We start from the raw sequence: 24372 nt of genomic DNA, 5'->3' as shown, positions 1-24372 counted from the left end.
GTTAGGCAACCGCTGACAGATCTCACTCACGTCGCGTTTACGTTTTGCATCTCGTTTTACAAGCCCCGTTTTACAGCTTTCTATCCAAAAGAGATGTAATTTTTTACCATTTAGAAATTAAAGGATGCGTGAAAGGGATAGAGAGAAGCATAGGCATCGTAGTAGAAGTAGGTCGCGTTCTCCGGGTCGAAAGAGAAGAAGTCGGTCACGTTCCCGCTCTCCTCGACGTAAACATGATCGACCATCTTCCCCTGTTGCCTCCAAATCAAAGTCATCTAAAGAGAAGAAAAGTATTCCTGATAATAACGACAAGGAATTGAAAAGGTAAGAGATATGCAATTATTTTGGTTTAGGCGAGTAAACTTTCTGTTTACGAATGGTGTACATTATTTATTATTTACTTCGAATGCGCTCTCCCGTGGCAGACGTTTGTCCAAGATCAGCTTTACAAGTAAGCTTAAATTAAGCTTATATTAGCTAGAGACTTAGGCCTGTTTCAAACGTCGTGCTACCGCCGTGCTAAGCTGGCTCGACTGTAGCTTGACTACAGTACGACACTAGCACGACTTGGTATCAGACGTCGAATTTAATTGAGTCGAACAGAACGGCTGTTGCCGAAAACAAAACACAATAATAAAGAAACGGTTCAGCAAACTTTTAAATGTATTCTAATGCATTTGTAATTTATGAATTGAGTTCGGCACGGCGGTAGCACGATGTTTGAAACCAAGTCAAGCTACTGCCGTGTGGCATTGCAAGGCCTGCCGTGCTACTGCCGTCTACACGGCAGTAGCATGACTTGGTTTCAAACGTCGTGCTACTGCCGTGCTAAAGTCAAATTTCATTCGATCAAATGAGTTCGGCACGGCAGTAGCACACATTTGAAATGGGCCTTAGATAGCGAAATGAAATTTTCTTTGCGTTAAGCTTATAGGTAAAATGTCAGAAATAGAATAGCTCGTTTGGATGGGGTAATGCACCGGATTATACGGAAGAGTGTCAGAGAGCACTGAAGTCTTGATTTCAAACCTAGGCCAGACCACTCATTCATACTGCATTTGCTTAACAGTTAGATGCAGCACTGCTGGTTTTCAGCTGATTTCATGGCAGCCATGTTGCCTGAAAAGATCAAGAAGTGAGATTTGAGTTGAGACCTGACTTTTGTTGACTTGTCAATTAAATACCATTTAGTGTGCGTATTTTGTTTTATATAGACACTGCCTACCTAGACTAGCCTCTGCTATTTGTGGGCAGCAAGAAAATAAAATTGTAAATCTGAATAAACCAATAAATGAATGAAAACTATGTTGACATTTTGTGACTTAGTAGTGGATAAAAGGAATGAAATATGCATGCTAGCCTTACATTAATGCAGTATACACGTCCATAAATTTTGTGGCTTTTGGCTTGGTCCAGGTCAGAATTGTCCAGAAAAAGTCCTCTCTGATTAGTTGGTTCTGAGATTCTCACTTCATTCCTGATTTTCTGGAGAATAACCAAGCATGATATACATGTATAGAGGATATTACATGGCCGCATGGAGATACGAAATTTCTCTGCGAGTGTTGAAAAATATTTCACTTGTTCGCTCACTCACTCGTGAAATATTTTTTAACAGTCAAAGAGAAATTTTGTATCTCTAAGCGGCCATGTAATGTTTTATTTATTACATAAACACCAATGCAATTCCAAACCATTTCATTTAAAGGTTTTTTTTGCTGTGATAAGCATGATTTATTTTGTAGCCATAGCAACAGTGATCTTTTCACATGTCATTTTCATGTGTGAAGATATCATGTTTTCGCGTGAAAGTTCACCTGGTATTTCATTGGTGTTTATATAATAAGGTGTAATCTTCACTTTCTGGGTTGGCATACAGTAGTACAGACCATTGAATTCCAGCTTTGCTCAAGTCTTTCATGGAGCGATGTACTTTTGCAATTATGCAGTCATGTTACATATGTGTGAGTGCTGCAGTTCAATTTGATATGAACACACAGCGGATAATGATGTTCATTTACCTTGCAGGAAAGAGAAAGAGCTGCTAAAAGCAATAGAAACCCCTGAAGAAAAACGTGCCAGAAGACTTGCGAAGAAGGTATTAAAATTAAGTTAGCCACAGAGAAGATATATCTACAAAATACCAAGTTAGTAAAACCACAGACTCCTGTTAATTTTCCTGATTTATGTGCTAAAAGACCGGACAATATTCTTTATTTAATTTTTTGATGAAGGAACTTTCTTGTGTTTTTTCTTTCATGCTTAGACATGAAAGCGTGACATCACATGTATTTTAAAAGAATATAGGGAACTTAGAGCCTGGTGTTATGGTCTGGGTAGGTGAGGTTAGGTCATACATGGAGTAGAGCAGAGACAAGTGTGCTTTTACAGGGATGTTGATAATAACAGGGAGCCAGGAAAAGTACCCAGCTGTCAATGTGACTTTTGCAGCTGAAAAACATTGCAGTCTTTAAAAAAGTAACCGTTTTTTTTCTCATATTACCAGCCCATCAAATGCCATTTCCCATCTGTTATAAATTTAAGCTACATCCCTGCTTTTATGTACTGTTGTCAATCACAGCTCTCTGTTTGCTCCACAATTCAACCTTTGACTTCTAAAGGAGAAAAATTCACCTGTCCTCTTGTGTCTTGTTTAGACCACTTGGTACCCCCACTTTAAGTTCAGTTTTATCTTCAGGCTCCAGTTGTTCAACTGCTGGATAGTGTTATCCACCGGATAAATCGCTATCCAGTGGATAAGTATTAGGAAATCAATTGCGCTATCCACGGGATAGAGATTTATCCAGTGGATAGTGTTATCCACCTTTCGAACAACTGGGCCCTGGTGTTTACAGGTGTGGTGTTCTAGATGTGTGTTCATGAATAGTAATACTTGTATATTTAGCGTACGATTAAAATTCAAAAAATTAAAATTTGGGGGTTTGTTTAGATGTTCCAGTTTTGTAGGTGTTTCAATGACGCGCATGCTGATTCATCTCTTGTATTTTGACTAGCCCTGTGGCTCATCAAAATACAGCATGAGTGGTAATAATACATGTATCCCACAATGCTATGTTGTAAACAATGCTAAAAGATAATATTTTTTGTACCTTTCCTTTTCAAAACAGGAAGCAAAGGAGAGAAAGAAAAGGAAAGAGATGGGATGGGATGATGAATATCTGGTGAGTTGCAATGTGGATGGTAATAATATTACCTGTAAAGTTTAGAATATTAAATGGGACTAAATGTAATTTAGGCAAAGTTAACCTCAAAGCAATGCTGGTCAGCAGTCTTTCCAGGTATACTGGGGGTAGCCCAATGCCTCTAGCATTGGCACCTTGTGACTTATAAATATACGCAGTTGCTTGCTTGCAGTTCGTTGCAAAGTGTTGTTGCAATAGCTGGCTGTTTGCGTGCCAGGATATCTCCTCCTCATGCTAGAGCATTGCCCGGCTCCACCAACTTTGTAGGCACCTATGCCCAAGCTCATCTATTGGTGATGAGTTAATGGGTTTTGTTCTTTGAATTTCGTACATTGTGTATGTTACAGGTCAAAAGAAAATTCAGGTTAAAAATTTTAAACCTACATGCACATGTAGGTTGTACATGTATAGCTACCGTACATGTTGATTATTTCCTTCTTCTTGCAGGGATACACTAACACAGATAATCCATTTGGTGATGCCCATTTGCTGGAAAATTTTGTATGGCAAAAGGTAACTCCCTTACACGCATCTGCAGATTGTCATTTTGATACTGTCAGAGCTCTCTTACACTTTAGCTAGTAGACATTTGTAGTAGATACTGTTAACATACAGGTATATGCCGTAGTGGCCTCACTCTTACACTTCTACTACCAGAATCAGTTGTGCAGGACTCAAGAGGTTGGGTTGATTCTCAATTTTCTTTGTCTTCTAGGGCTAGGAGACAAAAGAAATTGAGAATCAACCTACAGTGTAGGTTAAATCAAAATTAACCTGAAATCATTTTGAGCAGTAACATGTACTTATTAGTGTTTATGATCACTTACAGAAAAGAGAAAAAGATGGTGAACAACACTTAAAAGAAGAGGAAATACGGAGAAGAGAAAAGCAAAGACAACAAGAAGCAAAAGTAACCACAGTAGATTTAATAAAGCTGTTTTTTTATTGCAGTGTAATAATAATCATTCAAGTGTTCTTTCTTCTCATGTGTATTTGTATCAATTTCATGTTTTACCAAATGAAGCCAACTTTTATAGCGCTATCAATTTCCAAGAGATCCTAAAATCTACCCAACCCTGTGTGTGCTGCTAGGAACTAATTTATTTTGTTATTAATTGGGACCCAATTTATTGCTCTTACCTTGTTTGACTTAAATTTCTCTTGGGCTGTCAGGGGTTTTAAGCACCAATGGCCTTCAAAACACATTGGCTACTTTGCTAATGGAAATCAGCTACTTTTTTCCAGAAAGAAGTTTGAATAACATTGTAAGCAAAAAATATATCATAAAATCTGAATGAAAATGTAATTATGATGTGCTTTCATAAAGGCCCACTGGTTTTACGTTAAGCTTTACTCATGCTAACTCTATACATTTCAGTCAATTTTTCACTGTTTTACACAGAATGTGTTTGAGTGCAAAAGTATGTAATTTAGTTTTCATCATTTGTTCATTGTTTGTAGGAATTGATTGCATAACTGATAAATCAAAAGTTGAATGAAAGCTACATTTTCTTGAATGAAAAACACGCTCTTTTGTCCTCCATTTTGTCCCAGAATGCTGAAAATCGCATTTGAGGGCTTTGAATTTTTAAAAATTTTCTGGGGAAGCACACCCCCAGACCCCGTCCCCCTAAGAAAAAGGGGACTAACAGCCCTTTGTTGATACAGTCGGTTACCCTATTCAAAACTGCTGGCTACTTCGATTTTATTGAAACCCGTATGCTGTGCCCAAATTTCAGTATTTAAAGACTTTAAACTAAGACCCTGTTTACATGGAGTGGGGGACTCCAGTCTAGTGGGGTAAGTTTCTTTTGTTTTGTGTCCCCCAGAGCGTGAAAACAAAAGAAACCAACCCCACTAGACCGGGGTCCCCCACTCCATGCAACAGCCCCTAAGTCTTTTTTTCTGTGTATTATGCTTAGGGCCTTTTATTATACGGGTGTAAGGGTTCAGGTTTCTTGCATGAAATTGCCGACCTAATTTAGTGTTTATTTCTTCTGGACAGAGAGAACTAGAGAAAGTTAAAAGAAGAAGAGTGGTAAGTATCTAAAGCTTTCTAAAGTGAAACATTACCATTCTGATCAGCTTTTTTGGAGTTACACTACATGATAAAGGTGGTTGCAACAGTTACATGTAAATTTGAATCGAAGAATAATTATTGAGAAGTAACTTAAACTTCATGTAATGAGAACTGGGCGAAGAGAAATAATAGTTACTGGTCTTTATTATTAATGTGATATCCAACTTCTGGAGAGCAAAAGTTTATAATGTCTATGTCTTTTTTTGTTTTTAGGAAAGGGAACATGAGAAGCAAATGAGAGAACAAGAGAGGGTAAATAAATGAAGTTTATGAAAAATAGTAATAAGATTACTTCAAGCTTATCTTTACCCTCACCAGTAATATTACCTCATTGTTTTTTTTCACTGTGTTTTTGCACAGTGGTTTACATTGTATATGCATGTTATGTGTACCATTGTGACCACACAAAAAGGGCAATCCATTTTTTGAGCTGCAGTAAAGTTATTTGGTGCAAAAAATAATACACTTTATCCATCCATCTGTTCAGTGAAATTTTTGTGGAAATTGAAAACATTTTTGTTCTGAGGTATACTGATATTTTTGTGAGATAGGAGATTGCTTTCACCCGTTATTAATTAATTTTACTCAAACACTTGCTCCTTCTAAACTCCTGTTAGGAAACCATGCAAAGAGAAAAAGAAGCTAATTCATTCAAAGAATGGGAAGAACAAGAAGATAAGGTACAATTTTATTATAATAACTTGTTACTAAATTTAGGGAACCTTCGGTATGTTAATAATACAAAGTTTATAATTATTACTTTTTTAAAATTAAATCGCTGAAAATAAATCTGCCAATGCAATGTAATGAAAGATATTATTCATCATGGTATGTGTATGTTACAGGTCAAAATTAAATTCAGGTTAAAATTTTTTAACCTACATGTGGGTTGATTTTCTCTTTTTTCTTGTCTTCTCGCCCTAATTATTCATGAATCAGGGCTAGGAGACAAGGGAAATTAAGAATTAACCTAGGTTAAAAAATTTAACCTGAATTTAATTTTCGCCTGTAACATGTATACTTTTATAGGGTCCATTTATCATGTGTCTCATCCTCCTCACTAAGTCACTTAGTTATTACATGTATTATGTTTCGAGCATATACAGTGTACTGTAGGTCTTCATCAGGCTGTGGTTCCAGTTATCTCCAACAAGTGGAAAATATGTACAATATTGTGCTATGCAATATTGGATATGAATGCAACTGACTGATAAAGAACAATTATTGAATGAGGCTGAGTATCATCTGAAGAATTATGGAGATCAAGGAGGGTGTCATCCGCCTCGGCCTATGGCCTCGTCTGATGACAACCTCCTCCATCTCCATACAGTGTAATTCTTCAGATGATACAATAGCCAAATTCAATAATAATAATTGTTTTATTATTTATTCAAAATAATTCCTTGTTTAAAAACAAGCTAAAACATGCTGACCTCAATAGATGTTAAGTTCATCTTCGATACTGCATGTTCATCAGCAAATTTGGGAGATAAAAGGTTGTCCAGCTATGCAAATATTCTCCAAATAGCAGATGTTGTCTTTTGAGTTGTTTTTTGCCGTTCTTGCTATATTTTAGCAAATAGTTTGCTTATTTATTCCTCGTAAATGAGTGATGTTAAGTTCATCTTGATAGTGCATGTTAATTGGCAAATTTAGGTGATAAAAGGTTGTTCAGTTCCGCAAATATTCTTGAAATAGCAGGTGTTGTCCATCAAATTGTCTTCTTGCTGTTCTTTCTATGTTTTAGCGAATAGTTTGCCTATTTATTCCTCGTGAAATAAGTGAAATGTTCCGCCATTTTCTTACTCACTACCAAAACAACTCAAGGTCTTATCGGTTAACAGTTCAATAATCTGGCATTTTACTGCTCTTTTGATGTCATTTATCACATATCGCAAACTTCTTCCAAATTTGGTTGATAATAGCTGGTTATGATGAATTATGCATAGGAAATCAGAATTTTTCCACCTCTCCTGGAAGTACTGTATTAATTTTGTGAGGCATTTGGTAAAGCATAAACATGCCACAATAATTTATTTAAATTCCTTTGGTTTTAGTGAGGTTATTTCCTTTTCTTTAGTTTCATTTAGAGCAAGCAAAGCTGCGCTCAAAAATTCGCATCCAGGACGGCAGAGGTAGGTGTCGTTGGCTTGTTTAAAATTAACAACAGCATTTAATTTCCCTTCATTAACCAATTTACACACTTTTCTGGTGAAGTTCACATGGATAAGTTTTATAATGGCTTTGTATTTTTCTCACCCTGGGCTTGTCAACTTGTGATATGGTATACCTGCCAACTCTCACGCCTTAGGCGTGAGTCTCACCCCTGGGGGTTGAAAACTTGGATCTCACGCCGGCTCACGCTTGCAGGCCAATTTCTCATGCCTGACTGAAATTATTTCGTTAAATATTTCGTGAGCAACTAGAATAAAGCTTTTAAAGCCATAATATGGCCATTTCTGGGAACACCAACATCACAACAGCCTTAAAAAATTGACCATGTCAGTCCAAAACTTTTCCGATTTTAGAACTATAGTGCTGATGTTATCAACTAACGTCGGTCCTTGTGGATAAGCGTTTTCTCGATAACTTTGCCTTCGGCAGACCTCGGACGTCTTTAGAAGACTTTACACATCTTCGGAAGACTTCGGACTTCTTCGGAAGACTTCAGACTTCTTCGGGAATCTTCGGAAATGATCGTGTCGTCTTCAAAAATCCCAGCACTCCCAGGATAAAAATCTCACGCTTATATCTCGGAAAAAGTTGGCAGGTATAATATGGTGGCAAAGGAGTAGAGAGGAATAGCAATTCACCACTTTAGAAACAAGAAGGGAACTGGAGCTGAAATGTGTCCTGTAGTGTTTTTACTGATCTTTACTGGGGACGTGCTGGTCAGCTATTGGCCAATGTTTTTCCTGTCCCTAGTAACAGTCCCTGAAGTCTTTGCAAAAGTTAACTCAACCCAGTTTTCTTCTCATATATTTTCTTCACAGTGACGACTTTAGTGGAACACATTGTTGCAACATTGTTTCGAATGATTAAAACATGGTTCCAACATTGCAACACTGTGTTGCATTAAAGATCGCCATAGAAAATTGTCCTGTGTAACATCACCTTCTGTGGTGAATGCTGGCAGAGGTTTTTGCCCCTGGAAGATCCAACCATGCTGGCTTGGTCAAGGGTAAATGGCTTGACTCAGGATAGCCCCTGGTCCTCCCGGTTGGGGGTTTGGTGTGGGGCCAGTCACCCCTCACTGTATAACTACTATGCATTCTGGAAAACAGACGCTGCCCTGTTTCCCACTTTGGGAAATGGAACCATTATGATGATGTGATCTTAAATAATATTATTACCTTCATTTTTAGCCAAACCCATTGATCTTCTTGCTCAGTATGTAAGTTCAGATGACAATGATCTGGAAATTCAAATGCATGAGCCTTACAGAATTTTAGTGGTGAGTGAAGAAATTAAATAATGTTTTGTTTTAGTTACATACGAGTACAAAAAACCAGATAACCTATATAAATGGCTTCTTATGTGCATATTGTTATTTTCTATACAATAGGGTTTAACAATAGAAGATCTGGAAGACTTACTTGTTGACATTAAAGTCTACATGGAGTTAGAAGAAGGAAAGAATGCAGAATTTTGGAAGGTAAATATGTATGTGGCAATAGATAAAATTCATTCTTAGGTTAATTAGGTTTTGATTCTGAATTTCCTGCTCCTCTGGGGAATTTTTTGGATTTTAACTTGCTTAAGTCCCCTTTCCTGGGTTTCTGAGTCGTTCAGACAGGATATTGGCCAGTTCCAATATATGGCGGATTATTATTGTCCAAACCAGTAGTATTTAGGGAAAGTTTGCTGCGCTTGCTCTAGAGCTCTTGCAAACACTCTCCAAATTTATTCGCTCCTATTTATTACTAAACCATTTACCAGGTTTCAACTTGGAAAGTCTTTTTATTAAAAATATATATATTTATGAAAAATCTGACTGATTTCCGTAAAACGGTGGAAACTGGTGTGGATCTGCGCCTGAATATGCTGTAAGTTATAACAATAATAATTTTTATAACAGTGTACATGACATGTCTTGGCAGGATATGACAACTGTTTGTAGTGATGAACTTCAAAAGCTGAAGAAGGAAGACCCCAGATACAGTGGTGAGCTGTAAAAATGATTTGTTTAAAATAATTATTGAACATATTGTTAGTGACAAAAGTAAAAGGACTGAAAATTGTCTTTTGTGCAATTTTTTTGAAAAAAGTCAACGTCCTGCAGTGTAAAGAAAAATCACTACATTGTAATTCTAACAATAACTCTTACAGCTGTAACAATTATTATAAATTAACGTGAACAAAATTTAACTCCTAATAAACTAATGCAAAGTTTTGAAATAATAATTGTTAATTCAGTTTTGTTGCACATTTGTATGTAGAAATTTCCTTTTGCATTCAAAATTACACTGTTAATGTCTTTACAAGGTTTACTACTTGCTTTGCAGACCAAATGGATCGTAGAGAGAGTATAAATGCATCTGTGTATCAAGATATAGCAGGCATTTTAAATGCTAAAACATATAGTCAGCTTATTGCAATGCAGAAACAGATCAACCAGAAGATCAAGAGTGGAGATGCAGTAGATATAGGTAACTATTGATTACGCAAATTGTCTTTATTATATATGGCATACATTAATGTTGTACACTGTAGTTTAATTTTTAGTTGGTTGGAGATTTTTCACCTTGTGCCTACCCATTAGAAGCGGTCCATACTAATTTTGTTAAAAATAACTTTTCAACAGTTTAAGAAAATGTTATTTATTTTCTTGTAGGTATAAAAACATTAGAGATATTGGCATATAGTTAGAAGTTTATGCATTTTTATGAAAAGTGTAAATAACTTTGAAATCCTACGCCAGATTTTTCCCTAACTTCAGCAAATAGGCCTCACATCTCTCTTATTTTATATTTGCAAGTTTGAAGTCAATTGTGACCATACAATTTGCAAGTTTGAAGTCAATTGTGACCATACAATTTGCTAAAAGTTTATTTTGTATAATATTTTATTAATCTTTCTTTTTTAGGTTACTGGGAAACACTGTTGCACCAGATAAAAGCGTTTATGGCCAAAGCCAGGTTGAGGGAATTTCACCAAGTTATGCTCAGAAAAAAGTTAGATGAACTTAAGAAGCAGGTATTAAAGTAATGATGTTTCATCATTACCTTTGCATTATAAGGTATTTGGCTTCTAATAACAATATCTTCTACCAAGAGGCCATTAATGCCTTACTGCTATTGTAGGAGCAGGTTTCTTGACTGACTTGTTGCTAGATTTCCTGTGTTCTACCTAGTACATCTCCTTGCTTGTATCTATATGATTGCAATAAAGAGTCTTGGGCTGATTATGAGTTCTTTTCTGGAAAACATAATCTCAAAACTGATGAACAAATATATTAACAGTATTGCTGACAAAGGGTGGTGTAGTTACCGGTCAAATTTGATTTCAGGTTAGTTCTGACTTAAACTAGGTTGATTCTCAATTTCTATTGTCTCCTAGCCCTTGATGAGAGTCAACCTAGGTTAAATCACAATTAATCGTAAATCAAAGTTGACCTGTAACAGATACAAACCATCTAAAATGTTCTATCTCCATCCTTTGTCTTTTACAGAAATCTGAGATGGCCAGTCATTCTACAGATGAAATTCCTTTGTCGGAATCAGAGTCAGACTCAGAACCAGAAAACAAAGAAATGAAATCAGGTGGGAGTGGGAATGAAAAGCAGTCCGGTGATGATGAAAATCCTGAAGACAAAGATGAAGATAATTCCAAAACTGGTGAAGAAGAGGAAACAGAGGCCAGTGTTTATACAGAACAGGATCTCACAGAAGAAAGTAAGTACCTTGGAGGTACCTTCAGGTGCCTTACTTTGTACATTTTACCACTATACATAATTTATGTATATATTGTAATATTTTCAAGCAGTGTGATAAAACAAACATCTCTATTGAGATAGCTTGTCAGAAATATTTTGATAACTCTCAGTCATGTTACATTAGTAAATGGCAAGGCTTGTGCTATTGTGATGGTGTCTTGTGATTTCAATTTGCATCTTATTGCCTAATCCACTAGCACTTTCACTTTTTTTTAGTGTCAATGTATTTAGTATGGAATTACTAATTGGCGACACAATTTTTTGAGTCTCCAACTGGAGACTGGACTGCCATTTTTTGTGGTAATCCGAGCCACACGATGGTCTAGCCACTTGCACAGGGCAAAGGAAATGCCTTCATTTCTCAGTTATTTTAAGACCCCGAGTATTGGTCCAGCCCCGGAAATCATACCCATGACCTCTTGCTCCGCAGTCAAGCCTACTACTGTCTGAGCTTATCCTGCTGCATTTGAAAATCCATTGGAAATCTTGTATATCGTTGTAAAAAAATCCATAGACTGAATAAAAGTAATAAAGGGCTATTTTGTGCTGCAGGCAACATACAGGGCCTCTGAAATATTTTGTCAGTTCATTTACAGCAAGTGCTCTATCATGTGAACACTAAAGAAACTGCAGAACAAATATGGCAATTTACTGCATAATAGGCATTTTTTGCTGACATCACCTTTAAATTCCATGTAATTTCCCAATATTTTTGGCACCATATAGTAGAGGGCCAGGGACATGTCTAGGTGTGGTAGCTTAAGAGCAATTGATCAATATATTAGCATATATATACATATATATTTTTATAAGTTTAAAAAAGCCTAAGTCTTTGTTAGCCACCATCAAATGAAATCACAGTCATTATCAACTCTTATCAATAAATGTACCACAGCACTTGGTGTTGGAACTTACACTTTTCTTGTAGCTTGATTCAAAATTATAACTATTAGTAATGATCAAGTTAATTTAAGTAGACTTATCTGTTATTACATGTAATGTCTTTTACTTCATATAGGCTATTCTTCATATGATGCTGGAAATTACAGCCCCAGACTGCTAAAGATTAACGATGTTGAGGAGGTGACATATTACTGTTCATACATATACATATTCACACATAGATTTGGTTTTATCACTTGAAATAGTCACGTTTTGAGGTGGGAGTTTAAAAAATTTTCAGTAGTATGCTAGTTGAGTGATAGTGGTTAATAGTTATCATGATGGATTGTTTGTTTGTTTGTTTGTTGTTTTTTTTTTTGACAAAAGTTAGTTATATTGACAGTATGAATACATGTACATCATTTGTTTTTAAATTTTAACTTGTACAATTTGGCAGCCAACTGACTAGGCAATCATTGATGAATTAACATTATAGTTTTTGTGTTGTTCGCACATGAATCAAGGGTAAAAAAGGCATACACATAAGAGTCATTAATATTAAATATTTAATAATAATTAATAATATTTGTACTCTTTTAATAATTATTGTGATACTAGGCAATCAAGCATAAAGGTTATGAGAGAAAAGGAAATTGACCAACAACTGAAGAGGGTTTTGCTTGCATGTTAATTTAATATTCTTCTCATTGTTATCACAGGAAATGTATAGGGAACACTGGGGAGAAATGCATGTTGGTATCATTGTGTAAATAGGGTCTATCAACTTGATATTTAATACTATTTTTGGACAATAATGTTTATTTGTTGATTATTATTTTCTTGTTGTTATTAGAATTTGGTAGTTGATCCAACAGAGGACTGGGAGCAGCTTGTGAGTAGGCTTACATGCATCTTAAAGATGATTTAAAAACTCGTAAAAACTTTGATATTATCATCATACATTGTACTCACTATCATGATCAGCTGATAGGTATTTAGCCCATACATACTTTAGATTTTCTTGGACTAAAGTTTATATTTGATTTATTTTTTACTCCAGTGTATTGAAAAATTTATTCACATGTTTACAACCTGTTAAAACTTAGGTGTTCAAAAAAAAAAGGTTCTCTCTTAGCTACATAAACTTATATTATTGCCCCTGAAATATCCAGGATTTACTAAGAAAAGACAAAAAAACATTAAAACCTTTCTTACTGCAAGCTCTGCTAAAAGAAAAGTATTTTTATTTCAGCAGTTGTTATTAAAGTATGTTGAAACTACTGTATAATTACTGCATTACTAGACTATCCGTCTTCCTTCAATAGAATAATCATTTTAAAAGTATTTTATGGGTAAACTTTTCCAGGAAATGTTGCGGCAGGAAGTGTTGAGTGGCGGCACAGCTGATGTGGTAGGTTATTGGCTCTTTTTGCCATGATTGTTTTGATACATAATCACAGTTGTTTTCCATAGATTGAAGATAACTTTATTCATTTTAGTTTAATTTATAATCATTATCATACCCTTTACTTGTGACAATGGAAGGCTCCAAGTATATATTTTTCTTATAATATTCTTATATATTTTTTTCTTTTTATTAATGCAGTGAGGAATAGTTGTGAATTGTACTCTCTTTTATTTTCTTTGTAAAGGATAAGAGTGTGATCTCAGCAGGAATGGTTGCTAGTGAGGCCAGTAAAGGCATGGGCCCTGATGAGGAGTCATTTAATGTTCCTGTACCTGTTACACAGAAGGTACATACTAATTTGCCATGTGTCTTAAATTTTAAACAAATAATAAACAATAATTAATGGACAAACTGGAGCGTTTGCTATCAATTTAACACATTCTGACCCAAAATATCATAGTGTGTCTTTGTCAGATATGTAGATTTTGTGGGTCAGAATTGACTTCAGGTTAAATTCTTTTATTACCTAGGTTGATCCTCAATACTTCCTTTGTCTACTAGGGCTAGGAGAAAATAAGAATCAACCTGGAGTAAATCAAAATTGACTTGAAATCAATTTGACCAGTAACAAAGACATTCCGAACATTTTTTGGTTGTCTTTCCTTCATATTATGCTTTAATATGGAAAATTGAGTGGCGCAAACATGTTACTGGTTCTATTTATCTGTTGTATTACAAAGGTATGGAGTAAAACAATTGTGCCATAAGCGTGAATAATTATTTGCCAAAAAATCTGCTTGTACATAAATGACGGGGAGATTATGACTTTGGGACATTTACATGTTAACCAACACAAAAATATCATAGTTTCGGACTAAATTCCAACAGTGCAAAAATGCATCATCACGGTAATACTTGTTATTATTTCTTTAATCTATTCTCAGGTTTACCTCTGGGCAGACAAGTACAGACCTAGGAAGCCAAGGTTCTTCAACAGAGTACACACTGTATGTTTTTCACTGTTTTGATTATTCCAACAAGTTTTGATAGCATACTATACTATTTTCTCAGATAAGCTTCACTGTTCGAGCAAAAGCATCCCTTGCCTTCCTTGTCCTTAAAATTGCCTACCTATTGTCTCAGTCAGCTGTTGTGTTGGGGTGGAGGAGGGAAGGTCATGCAAGTCACAGTGTCAGTCACGAAGGACCGATTGCATCATCCACACCAATCTACATTTTGAATCATTTTTCAAATTTCTTAGGCATGCTTGCAAACTTCTCTCTCCCTTACTATACCTTGCCCCTGAGAGCTGGCTTGCAGGGTAGGTAATATAGTTGCTTGTAGCTGTTATATACATTCCAAACAGCTTGTTCATCGGCCATTTTGGAGTTGCGTGGAGAATTGGGGCAAGTTTCATATTTAAACTACAGTAATCGATAAACTAACACAACGATATAAAAGGTCATGTTGAGATTGGTTATTTGACCACGTTTAGTGCTCTTAGGTTGAACAGGGATCAAGTTATGACTCTTGAAACATAGTACTGTTAAAGATCCATACAAACGTCAGTAATTTTGTGACAGCGTCCCCCAAAACTATCTAAACTCTTAATTGTTTTCACAATTTCTGTGATATTCCTGAAAATGGGCAAACAGTGTGATTTCGAATTAGTTTCTTCCAAGTAGTAGATGCATGACGAATTTTACAGTTAACAGAACAACTGAAAAGTGTTTAAAGAGTTTATATGGTTTTTGGGGACGCTTGATTAGTTTAAATTTGAAACTCGCCCCAGTTCCCTATGCAACTCCAAAATGGCCACTTATTGTTGTTGTGGGAAAATTTTGACCAGAATAAAGTAGGGTCACTGTGGGATTATAGGCTGTCCCAAAAATACCAGAATACTCTTTGTTGTCCCTCCACAATTTTGCATAAACATTGTTTTCAATTTCTTCTGGGGCAATTGTAGTCCTAAGAGAAACTGAAAACAATGCTTATGCAAAATTGTGGTATTTTTGAAAAAGTCCTGTTATACAGCTCCTTGCCTTTACAACTGCTTCATTCAATAAAAATGGAAGATTTACAATCTGCTATCAAAAATATGTATTGGCTACTTGTTTTCTGGAATAACTCTTAATTTTAAGGACTAACTAGTTTGTGGACTAGTTTCTTTATAAAAAGGGATTACTTGCTATCTTATTTTCTTTCATCTTGTTTTTAATTCATAGGGTTATGAGTGGAATAAATACAATCAAACACATTATGACAGTGACAATCCTCCACCCAAGATAGTACAGGGATACAAGTTTAATGTAAGCTGATGTTTAACCAATTGTTTCGTAGATCATAACTTACATCTGTTCATGAATTATACCGTCATTAGTTACTACCATTAAACTTGAGCCCTTTTTGAAATTGCCCAAGATCAACTCAAGAGTCTAGTCTAGTTTGTGGAACCTCTATACAGAACATGAGGCCAACTTGTCTACCATCTTGACACTTGTAAAAAGGCAGCTGTCACTCATGTTAATGAGCCCTATTATTGCTTTTTCAGATATTCTATCCTGATCTAATTAACAAGAGTGAAGCACCAGAATATTTTTTGGTAACATTTTTTTGTTTCCATCTTTTTAATATTGTTATTGTTATTTAACATATATTTAGCATTCAATTTTTACACAGTAGATATTTAAAAATTTGACATTGACCATAGCTGGTTTAAGCTAAAATTAACAGTCTTGTCTGTAATTCACTTTCAGGAACAAAGTCCTGGAGATTCAAAAGATTTTGCAGTCCTTAGGTTCCATGCAGGGCCACCTTATGAGGTATGCTGGCAAACTTGAAGCCTAAGTATTGTGGTAACTCCGCCTTGAAAACAATGGGGTTGTTGTTTGTAATTTTCACGAACACTTCTAGGAGGTACAGCTGTATCAGAATCTCCTTTTTGCTGGAATTACATGCATTTCCACCCTTCAGAGGTACATGTACCAATATTATTCTTAAACAGAAAAAAAAAACTTGTTTTCAGTAGCAATTCTTGAATCCATTCCCTAAAAGATAGCACTACAACTCTAATGGAAGTCATGAGATTGTAGCCCCCTACTCATGCTAAGCTGAAGGTTTGCCTCCCCCCCGCGCAACAAAAACGATGTACCGCAACCACCTGTGTCCCTACCGACAAGCACCAAGAGTGTTTTTTTTTTTTCACATTAATCTTTTGTTTTTATTAAGATCTTTATTCTACCTTTTGGTCAAATTGCAGGACATTGCCTTCAAGATTGTCAACCGAGAGTGGGAATACTCCCATCGCCATGGTTTCCGCTGTCAATTTCAGAACAACATTTTCCAGCTTTGGTTTCATTTCAAACGATATAGATATCGAAGATAACCGTTACAGTCTGCATTATTATCTTTGTGTAATGCAAGATGTAAAATGTGCAATCTACCTCTGGGAGTTCAGCTGCCCCAAAGAAAAAACCATCTAAGAAATAAAACAGACAAACAAACTTCCCAAGGATATGTATGGACCTCTTTTGTGAGTGCTGCTCATCAGTAATGCTCATTATGGAGTTACATACTGCAGGTTCAAAATGTTTGTGTATATGAACTCGATGTATATAAAATTTCATTGTCTTTTATAGAAAAGCAAGCTGTCATTCACTCATGTTTGTCATTTTCTTATTCATAATCATCCATATCTCTGGGGGCAAGACTCATTCCTGACAAGTAAAAAGTTTGTTGCTAGTAACAAAGACTTTGTATTAAGGTTTTTATTTTAATAATACTGATGCTTTATTAACAGTGTTGTAATACAAATTTACAGTGTGGTTGAATGTAGCACTCTGATTGATTAATTACACATCATTAGCTGCAGCAGTATATTTTTATTCATTTTCAACACTCATTCAAAGGTCATAGCATTTGTTTCATTTTACACTATTATAAATTATTGGAGATGATTCTTTGTCTCTTTCTTTCTTTTTTTTCTTTTGTCAAAAATTAATGGCAGAAAAGAAATAAAGTAAAATTCATGGCAACTAACAAGAAATACAATTAATCTGTAACATCGATGATAAGAGGTGTGACAAATTCACTATGTCTGATTCCAAGTGAAAACTTGGGTGCGGCGGGTTTGTTGAGTTCCACCTTCTCGGGGCTGTGTGCACCAGGACCGGGCTTCTGTGTTGAGTCTGTAAAATAAAGGAAGCCATGAGTAAAACTCTGTAGCCAAACATGCAGTCAACCCCCTTTTCTGATTTTGCTTAAAAAGAGAGATATTTTATTGGAGCAAAAGAGACTCCCAATAGGGTGTGGTTTTACATACTCTCTGACAGGGTTGTCAGAAAGTTTTGAAGTAGATGGCTGGGTTGTCAAAGTAAGCAGCCAGTCCAGGGATATTTTATGTAAAAAAACATCATCTGTACAGAAATACTAAGCAGAGTAGCCGGCCAAATTATTCTAACCAAGTAGGCGGCGATTTTCGCCGGCATCCGGCTACTTTTGACAATCCTGCTCTGAGTAACCTATGAATAGGCTGCAGGAGTATCCTGGTGAGGGACATGTCTCCTCCTCACCTTGTGCTCTGTAGCTTTTTCTTTGTGATATACTCTACTAATCTCATTGGAAGTCACTGATAAAATTTCTTATAATGTGTATCCCTTAACCCATTAAGGCCCCAAGAGTGACTAACATCAATTTTCTCCTAACAACATCAGCACATCATAAAACAGTTAAGCTTATGAGAATTACTAAACAGATTACCAAAGGGATAACTCTTTGATCTTAAACCAAATTCTCTCAACTATTCTTAGAAGAAATGTATGGAGATCAGTCATGAGAATTTGTTTGTAGATCTTGGGGCTTAAAGGGTTGAAAACCTTGAGGTCAGTTTCAAGAAGCCATGAGTTAAGGTACATCTTTTTAAAACTAGGCCATCTTGAGGAACAACACTACCTAGGACACATTTTAACTTAGAAGGTCATGGTGAATGAAAGCAAAACAATGTGAACGTTACCTCCAGGCATGAAGTTTCGCTGTAACATAGAATAGGCAGGGCTTTTTCTCTTATAGGTACTTGGATCCACTGTTTGGTATCTCCCTGGTCCTGGAGTCTTAGCAAGGTCCTCAGAAAATCCACCAGTTTTTGCTCGACTGGTCATTGAGAAGCAGGCTGAGGAGCCTTTGTTTGGGACTTTTGGGCCAAGAAGTGGTGGCAGGGTGTATGAGTTAGGAGAGGGAGTGGCATCACCTAAAACCAAAAAAGTAATGTTAACACCCTATTCTCAAGTTTTGTGTAAAGTTGTTAGCTTAATGAGCCTATCTGTGCAATTCAGACAGGCTCCAAGCAAACTTGGGTGTTATTATTGTGGAGTCTTCATTAATAATTTTGGAGATTGAAGTTTTTGTAAGTGAGAGTCGAAATGGATTGGCAGATAATTAAACTGAGTTTTTGAAGCTCAGTTATAAATCCAATCTTAGATTAACCACAAATAGAACATGTGAGCTAGTTGTCATGCTTACTAACACTTGATTTGTGCAAAGCATACTTTGAACGAAACAACTTGAGCTGTTGAAAGGTTGCTACACAGGTAGTCTCCAGGATTTTGAGTTTTTATGGATCCCCTGATTGTCCTCAGATGCCAATTTCTTTGTTTTCTTTTATCAAATCAGATGAATTGAGCAGGGCAGGATAGAAGTGAGCATACTTACGTTTTCTGTATCGAGATCTACTGCCCATTGAGTATGCCGGGGCGTGTCTTTCACCCTGCGGATGAACCTTTTCTGGGGAATAGGCTCCTGGCGCTGGAGTTTTGAATGTTGCTGTTGAAGACATTAAACAAAACATATTTTGCAACTTTCTCAATATTATAACTTCTACTGTCAACTCTCTGTAAGATTCATACTATAAAGGTGGCAACTCCGCAAGCATGCAGTTTTAAAAATGGGACAGTTACAAAGAGTGGCAAATTAAGGCCAACTCTAGGTGTTCATTTTAGGGAGGTGTCGATCGTAAAGAGCTGTTCATTGTTAGAGTTGACTGTATATTTATACGACTGCCATTCTTAAATTAACATGTAATGATGGTGAAAGGCAGTCTTCACTTTTTTTCAGTGCAAATCCTTTTTATGTGCCCCATCAGTTAAATTATTTCTACATGAACATGTGATGTGATTTAAAGGACTCCTGCTCTCTGCTGACTTTTTTAATAGGGTGCATTCGATTGATTGTATTCTGGAATAAGAATATGCAAAAGTTTTGTTTTGTAGATCTTGTACTCTTGGACTAAAAATGAGATGAAGGCCGTCTTTGCCTCCGTTAGATCCATCTCTGTATGTATCACCAATGCAGGCTTTGCACTGTACTAGCTAGACCAACATACAAGACTGTTGTTGTCAATTCATCTATCTACCCTGTGAGGCCCTTCGATCATCCTCGACTTCCTGGTATTTAGGAAGATTAAAGGCCCTCTTCTTGCATGATTTTTTTTTGTAAAATTGAACTCTATTTTACCTTTTAAATTATTAAGACGTAATCCATCAGGAAATTGAGTTATTTTAATTTTCAGTGGACAAAAACCTTGTAGCAGATTAATTTAAAATAATAATATCACATTCTTTTTTACATTTTCCAAGGGCTATAGATGTAATTCGTTATCTGTAATAACACCAAAGAAAATTTCTCATGAGAGCCGGAGAAAATAAATGTCAAATTTCACAAAATGACACCTTACATATGAAATTTTCGGACTTTCACCTGTGTTTTCACAATTCTTGTGAAACTTGACATTTATTTTCTAGGGATCAGGGGCGGATCTAGGGGGAGGGTGCAGGGGGTGCGCACCCCCCCCCTGAGATGACCTGCGGTTTTCTAATACAACTGGTGTTCTGCACAAAAAAAAAAAACTGTGGTTTATTGGTGTTGAAGTAGAGCAAGAGTCGAGTGCACCCCCTCCTAAAAAAAATCCTGGATCCGCCCCTGGGGATCCCATGAGAAATATATTATTACAGATAACTAATTATTATATCTTTAGCCCTTGAAAAATGTAACAAAAAAATGCAATATTGTTTAAATTATTCTGGTACAAGGTTTTTGTCACACTGAAAATTAAAATTACTCAATTTCCTGATGGATTCCATCTTAATTTTATTCTAAGAGCCTTCCTTAGATTAATTTTTCTTTTTTATTCAAATATTGTCAAAATAATCTAGCTATTTGTTCCAGTGAGTATCATTAGCAACATGTTCCTCCATTTTTCCTTTTACAATCGTTTTAATCACCTGATGTGGCTTAATGTGCCACCAAGCTCCACAAAATGACTTTGAAGTAGGGATATTGATTCTTACGAATTTGCATCTAAAGAAGTCAACATAGATAATTGAAATAATGGGAGCAGGTGGTTGCATTCATATTGTCATCCAGTGTATTTCTGCATAAGATAATACTATACAAAATCCTACTCATTTCTTTGCCAATAGTTTAACGCAAAATACCACATTATTTTAGCGCTTCAATTTTTTTAATACTTTGCGTGACCTTCAGGTGCTTGTCATCATTAAACCTACCCTGATCTTTTTGCTGCCCAAGGATAGAGTACGCTGGGGTGCCGTCCAATCCTGTTTTAGTTATTCTAGGATCTATTTTATACTGAGGTCCAGGACTGCAGTCATCTTTAAACGCTGAAAGTAAATAATAAAGAACTTTATTCGAAAACAAATAATTCATAAACTGAGGGAAAACCCTTAAGGCGATAAATTGACTTCTAATACGATTCAATGCATCGCTAGTGATAATCGCTTTTGTTGTTTATAGTACTTACTGTTGGGAAGACGTTGTCCAAAGGAGTATGCTGGATTCATGCGTTTTGAAAAGTCGTGCTTTTGAAAGCCCATTGTGGAGGGAAGGCCATATCTGCCCGGTCCGGGTCCTGTTGAGAAAAGAAACAAGCCCTCGGCAATTTATCGTTTAGCAATTTACCAGCTGTAAAAAATTAAAACTGTAAACATTTCCATCAAATATTGAAATATTCGCCGCAATCGCTCCTCTAATTTTCCCCTTCCTCATAAAATTTGTCTAATTGTTCAATTTATCGTGCTGAATGAAACGCAATTTCGATCTGAAAGGTTTATTTTGGATACTTTCTACCACAAGACGGCAATAAGCTTTCCTAACAGTGAAATCAATTAGCGAATTGCGCATAAAAGTTCACAAATGACACGGGAAATAGCGAGCAGCTGTGTGATTATAAAACACCAGAATAGTTTGTTTAGTGCAAGAGAAAGTAAAGAAAAGCCTCATTTTACTTCCTTTACGATTGATAATGGAAATGATACCGCTTTGAGCATATTGTTTTGCTACGTAGGAGAAAGGGGATTTTAGCTTCAATTGTCACGATCAAGTTTCCACTTCGCACAGGTAGTTATTTTAAGCTACCGTACAATGACATCTTAAGTCTAAAAAAGCGAACTATTTTACAGAAATTTCGTCCTTTAAGTAAAATAAGTCTAGACATTTGCAAATATTTTCACAGCCACAAGATCTCATGTATGCAGAAGTGATATAAGCTTAAAGGTATTGAATTGTGGTTGCTTAAATGGTCAAGTGTCTGAAACACGCATGTTTTCGAACGTAGAAGTCGTTCGTTTCAAATCTCCGCCCGGAGAACACCTCGTCTACTTTCAAAAGGTCTTTGACTGTAAAGTAAAAAGGCAGACTGATTTTGAACACTTTTAATTACTCCGGAGAGCTTGGTAGGCGCCGCGCCAACTCTCGAACCAACCTTCCTTCTCGATTTACGACTGTTCTCAACTTTCGTCTTACCTCGTTCCCTGGCTGCAATATTGGGTTTCTGCGTTTCTCCTTCCTCGGCCATATTAGAACCAGAAACCAAAGGATATTATTTAGATTTTTACCACTAAAGTATAGCACGCTCTCGCCGCCACGAATTCCGATGCGATCTGCTTTTATCGGTCGCAAACCAAACAGCTAAAAACGTCGCTAAGAAGCTGGTTTCCCTGACAACTGACTTCCAGCCCATAGCAACAGGTAAACAAATTCCTCACTTCCGGTCTTTTGGTTTGGGGCTTGGCCAGGCGAGTACAAACACTAACCACAACCTGAAGGGACTGCAAAAGGACCGCAAACGAATATGCCGAAGAACGTAGGATCTATAAAGACCTGATCAGCAAAAATAATAATGTAGACATATTAAATTCTGCAAGCAGAATACTGTAATGCTGATCGTACTACGTGGCCAGTCGAGTTTAGGCAGCGACTGATGAGAAAAAGCAAACTTTAAAAAACACAACAACGACAAATAACTTTCAGAATAATTTTTTTTCTAAAGATTACAACGTCAGAAAACGCAAGATCACTATTAATTTCAAACTAGGATTGGCTCCTGAAAATTATTTCCGTTCCATTATTTCGCGTGCCTCTACTCTATAGTCTCGCGCGGGATCATTTGCGTGTCTCGCGCGTTTCGCTCGACAAACTAAGGAAAAAGAGAGACTGCTCGTAGTCTAACAAGTGCACTTATTGGTTTAATAATATACACGAAAAAATTACTCAATTCTGACTAGCTGAGAAAGGAGTGCAGTTCTTCTGGGGGTAGCCTGCGAGCAAGCTCTCCTATTTGGGCGAGTCTCGCCAGAACACGCGAGCGAGCGACGAAGCCGCCTCGCTCGCGCGTTCTCGCGAGGCTCACTTCGCTGGCCCAAATAGGAGAGCTTGCTCGCAGGCTATTCTGGGGGTAACACGAGTGCAAACTTGTAAAACGAGTGCAAATTACAGATGGTTTTTGATTGGCTGAAAACACAAAAGAAACGACAAAGAACCAATCAGATTAGAGGTGTTTTAACAACAAATTTAAGAAAATGGCCATGGTTTTCAGCAAACAACGATTTGATTTTGTACGCAAAACAGCAATAGAAAAGTGAAAAATATATGCATGTATTCCAAAAACCCGAACACAGTAAAAAGTACGTGTTTCTGGCTAAATGTATTGAAAATTCGGTGCAAAGAGAAAAATACAGTCAACAAAATCGACGAAAATAAGCCAGAGGCACTAAATAAGCTACTTATAACACACTACGCTGAAGTAAACGAGAAATAAAAAGCAAAAACGGTGCATGGCGACTAGACGCAAGCAATGACAGCTACACTTTTCAGGCATTTAAATGAACAAGGATACAAGTTTTCCATGATAATAGTACACCTATTGGTTTTATGGATTTGTTTACCCTGTATCGTACTCGCAATTGACTATTCTCCGAAATTTTCATACAACGTTCGAGAACTATGGTTGATAAATTGTTACACACAGCTGGAGTTCCTGACACAGCTATTTTTTTGTGTAACTGGCAAACACTTAATGAAAAAAAACGTGATTACTGATCTGGGAACAGCGCGCGGAGGAGATATTTAAACTTGTTTTGTTCTTTTTACGGATAAGTACTCCATACTGTAGTATTTGGATTGTGTCCAGACAATTTTTAAATTGAACTAAATGGTTAAAACCGTTCAGTTCCACTGCCCAAAATACACCTTGCTTACCCCGTGTGCACTGATTTGCTGTCAATTTCTCCTGGGTAAAACAGTCGCCCCAAGAGAAATTGAAGACAGTAGATAGTTTTCACATGACGTTACGGCGGCCATATTTGTGTACAAAACAATGAATCGGCGGCCATGTTTGTGTGAAAAAATCCTGTCGGAATTGAACTCTTTTCGCATGCTAAAACTTTCTTTTATTCCACGCAATTTGCAAAGCTGCTGACCAAGTGACTGAAAACGATCTATTTGCGGGGTCAACAAAGTGTATTATGGATGATGTGAAAATGGTGAATGCATGTCTTTTCTAATCACAGGCGTC

General features: G+C 36.5%; 2 protein-coding genes across 2 annotated transcripts; one reads left to right on the top strand and one right to left on the bottom strand.

Annotated features, from left to right (window-relative positions):
- Positions 1-59: 59 nt before the first annotated feature.
- Positions 60-17285, top strand: LOC140936525 (splicing factor Cactin-like). Its single transcript, XM_073386009.1, has 24 exons — positions 60-324; positions 2029-2098; positions 3129-3182; positions 3651-3716; positions 4033-4113; positions 5209-5241; positions 5497-5535; positions 5901-5963; positions 7364-7418; positions 8649-8737; positions 8849-8938; positions 9384-9447; positions 9789-9932; positions 10370-10479; positions 10955-11177; positions 12237-12301; positions 12954-12992; positions 13467-13511; positions 13753-13854; positions 14453-14515; positions 15734-15817; positions 16060-16110; positions 16265-16330; positions 16768-17285. Exons 1-24 carry the CDS (start codon positions 125-127, stop codon positions 16891-16893), a joined length of 2022 nt encoding a protein of 673 aa, XP_073242110.1. The 5' UTR covers positions 60-124; the 3' UTR covers positions 16894-17285.
- LOC140936526 (ciliary microtubule associated protein 1A-like) lies at positions 17261-22485 on the bottom strand. The gene is made up of 6 exons (XM_073386010.1): positions 22323-22485; positions 21322-21429; positions 21068-21181; positions 19215-19325; positions 18520-18753; positions 17261-17695 (listed from the first exon to the last, which is right to left on the bottom strand). The coding sequence occupies exons 1-6, from the start codon at positions 22372-22374 to the stop codon at positions 17559-17561; spliced, it is 756 nt and encodes a 251-aa protein (XP_073242111.1). The 5' UTR covers positions 22375-22485; the 3' UTR covers positions 17261-17558.
- Between the last annotated feature and the right edge of the window lie 1887 nt (positions 22486-24372).

The sequence above is a fragment of the Porites lutea genome, chromosome 5 (assembly GCF_958299795.1).
Source record: "Porites lutea chromosome 5, jaPorLute2.1, whole genome shotgun sequence".
Taxonomy (NCBI): domain Eukaryota; kingdom Metazoa; phylum Cnidaria; class Anthozoa; order Scleractinia; family Poritidae; genus Porites; species Porites lutea.
Note: the sequence above shows the minus strand (reverse complement) of the source record. Positions and strands in the feature narration are given on the sequence as shown.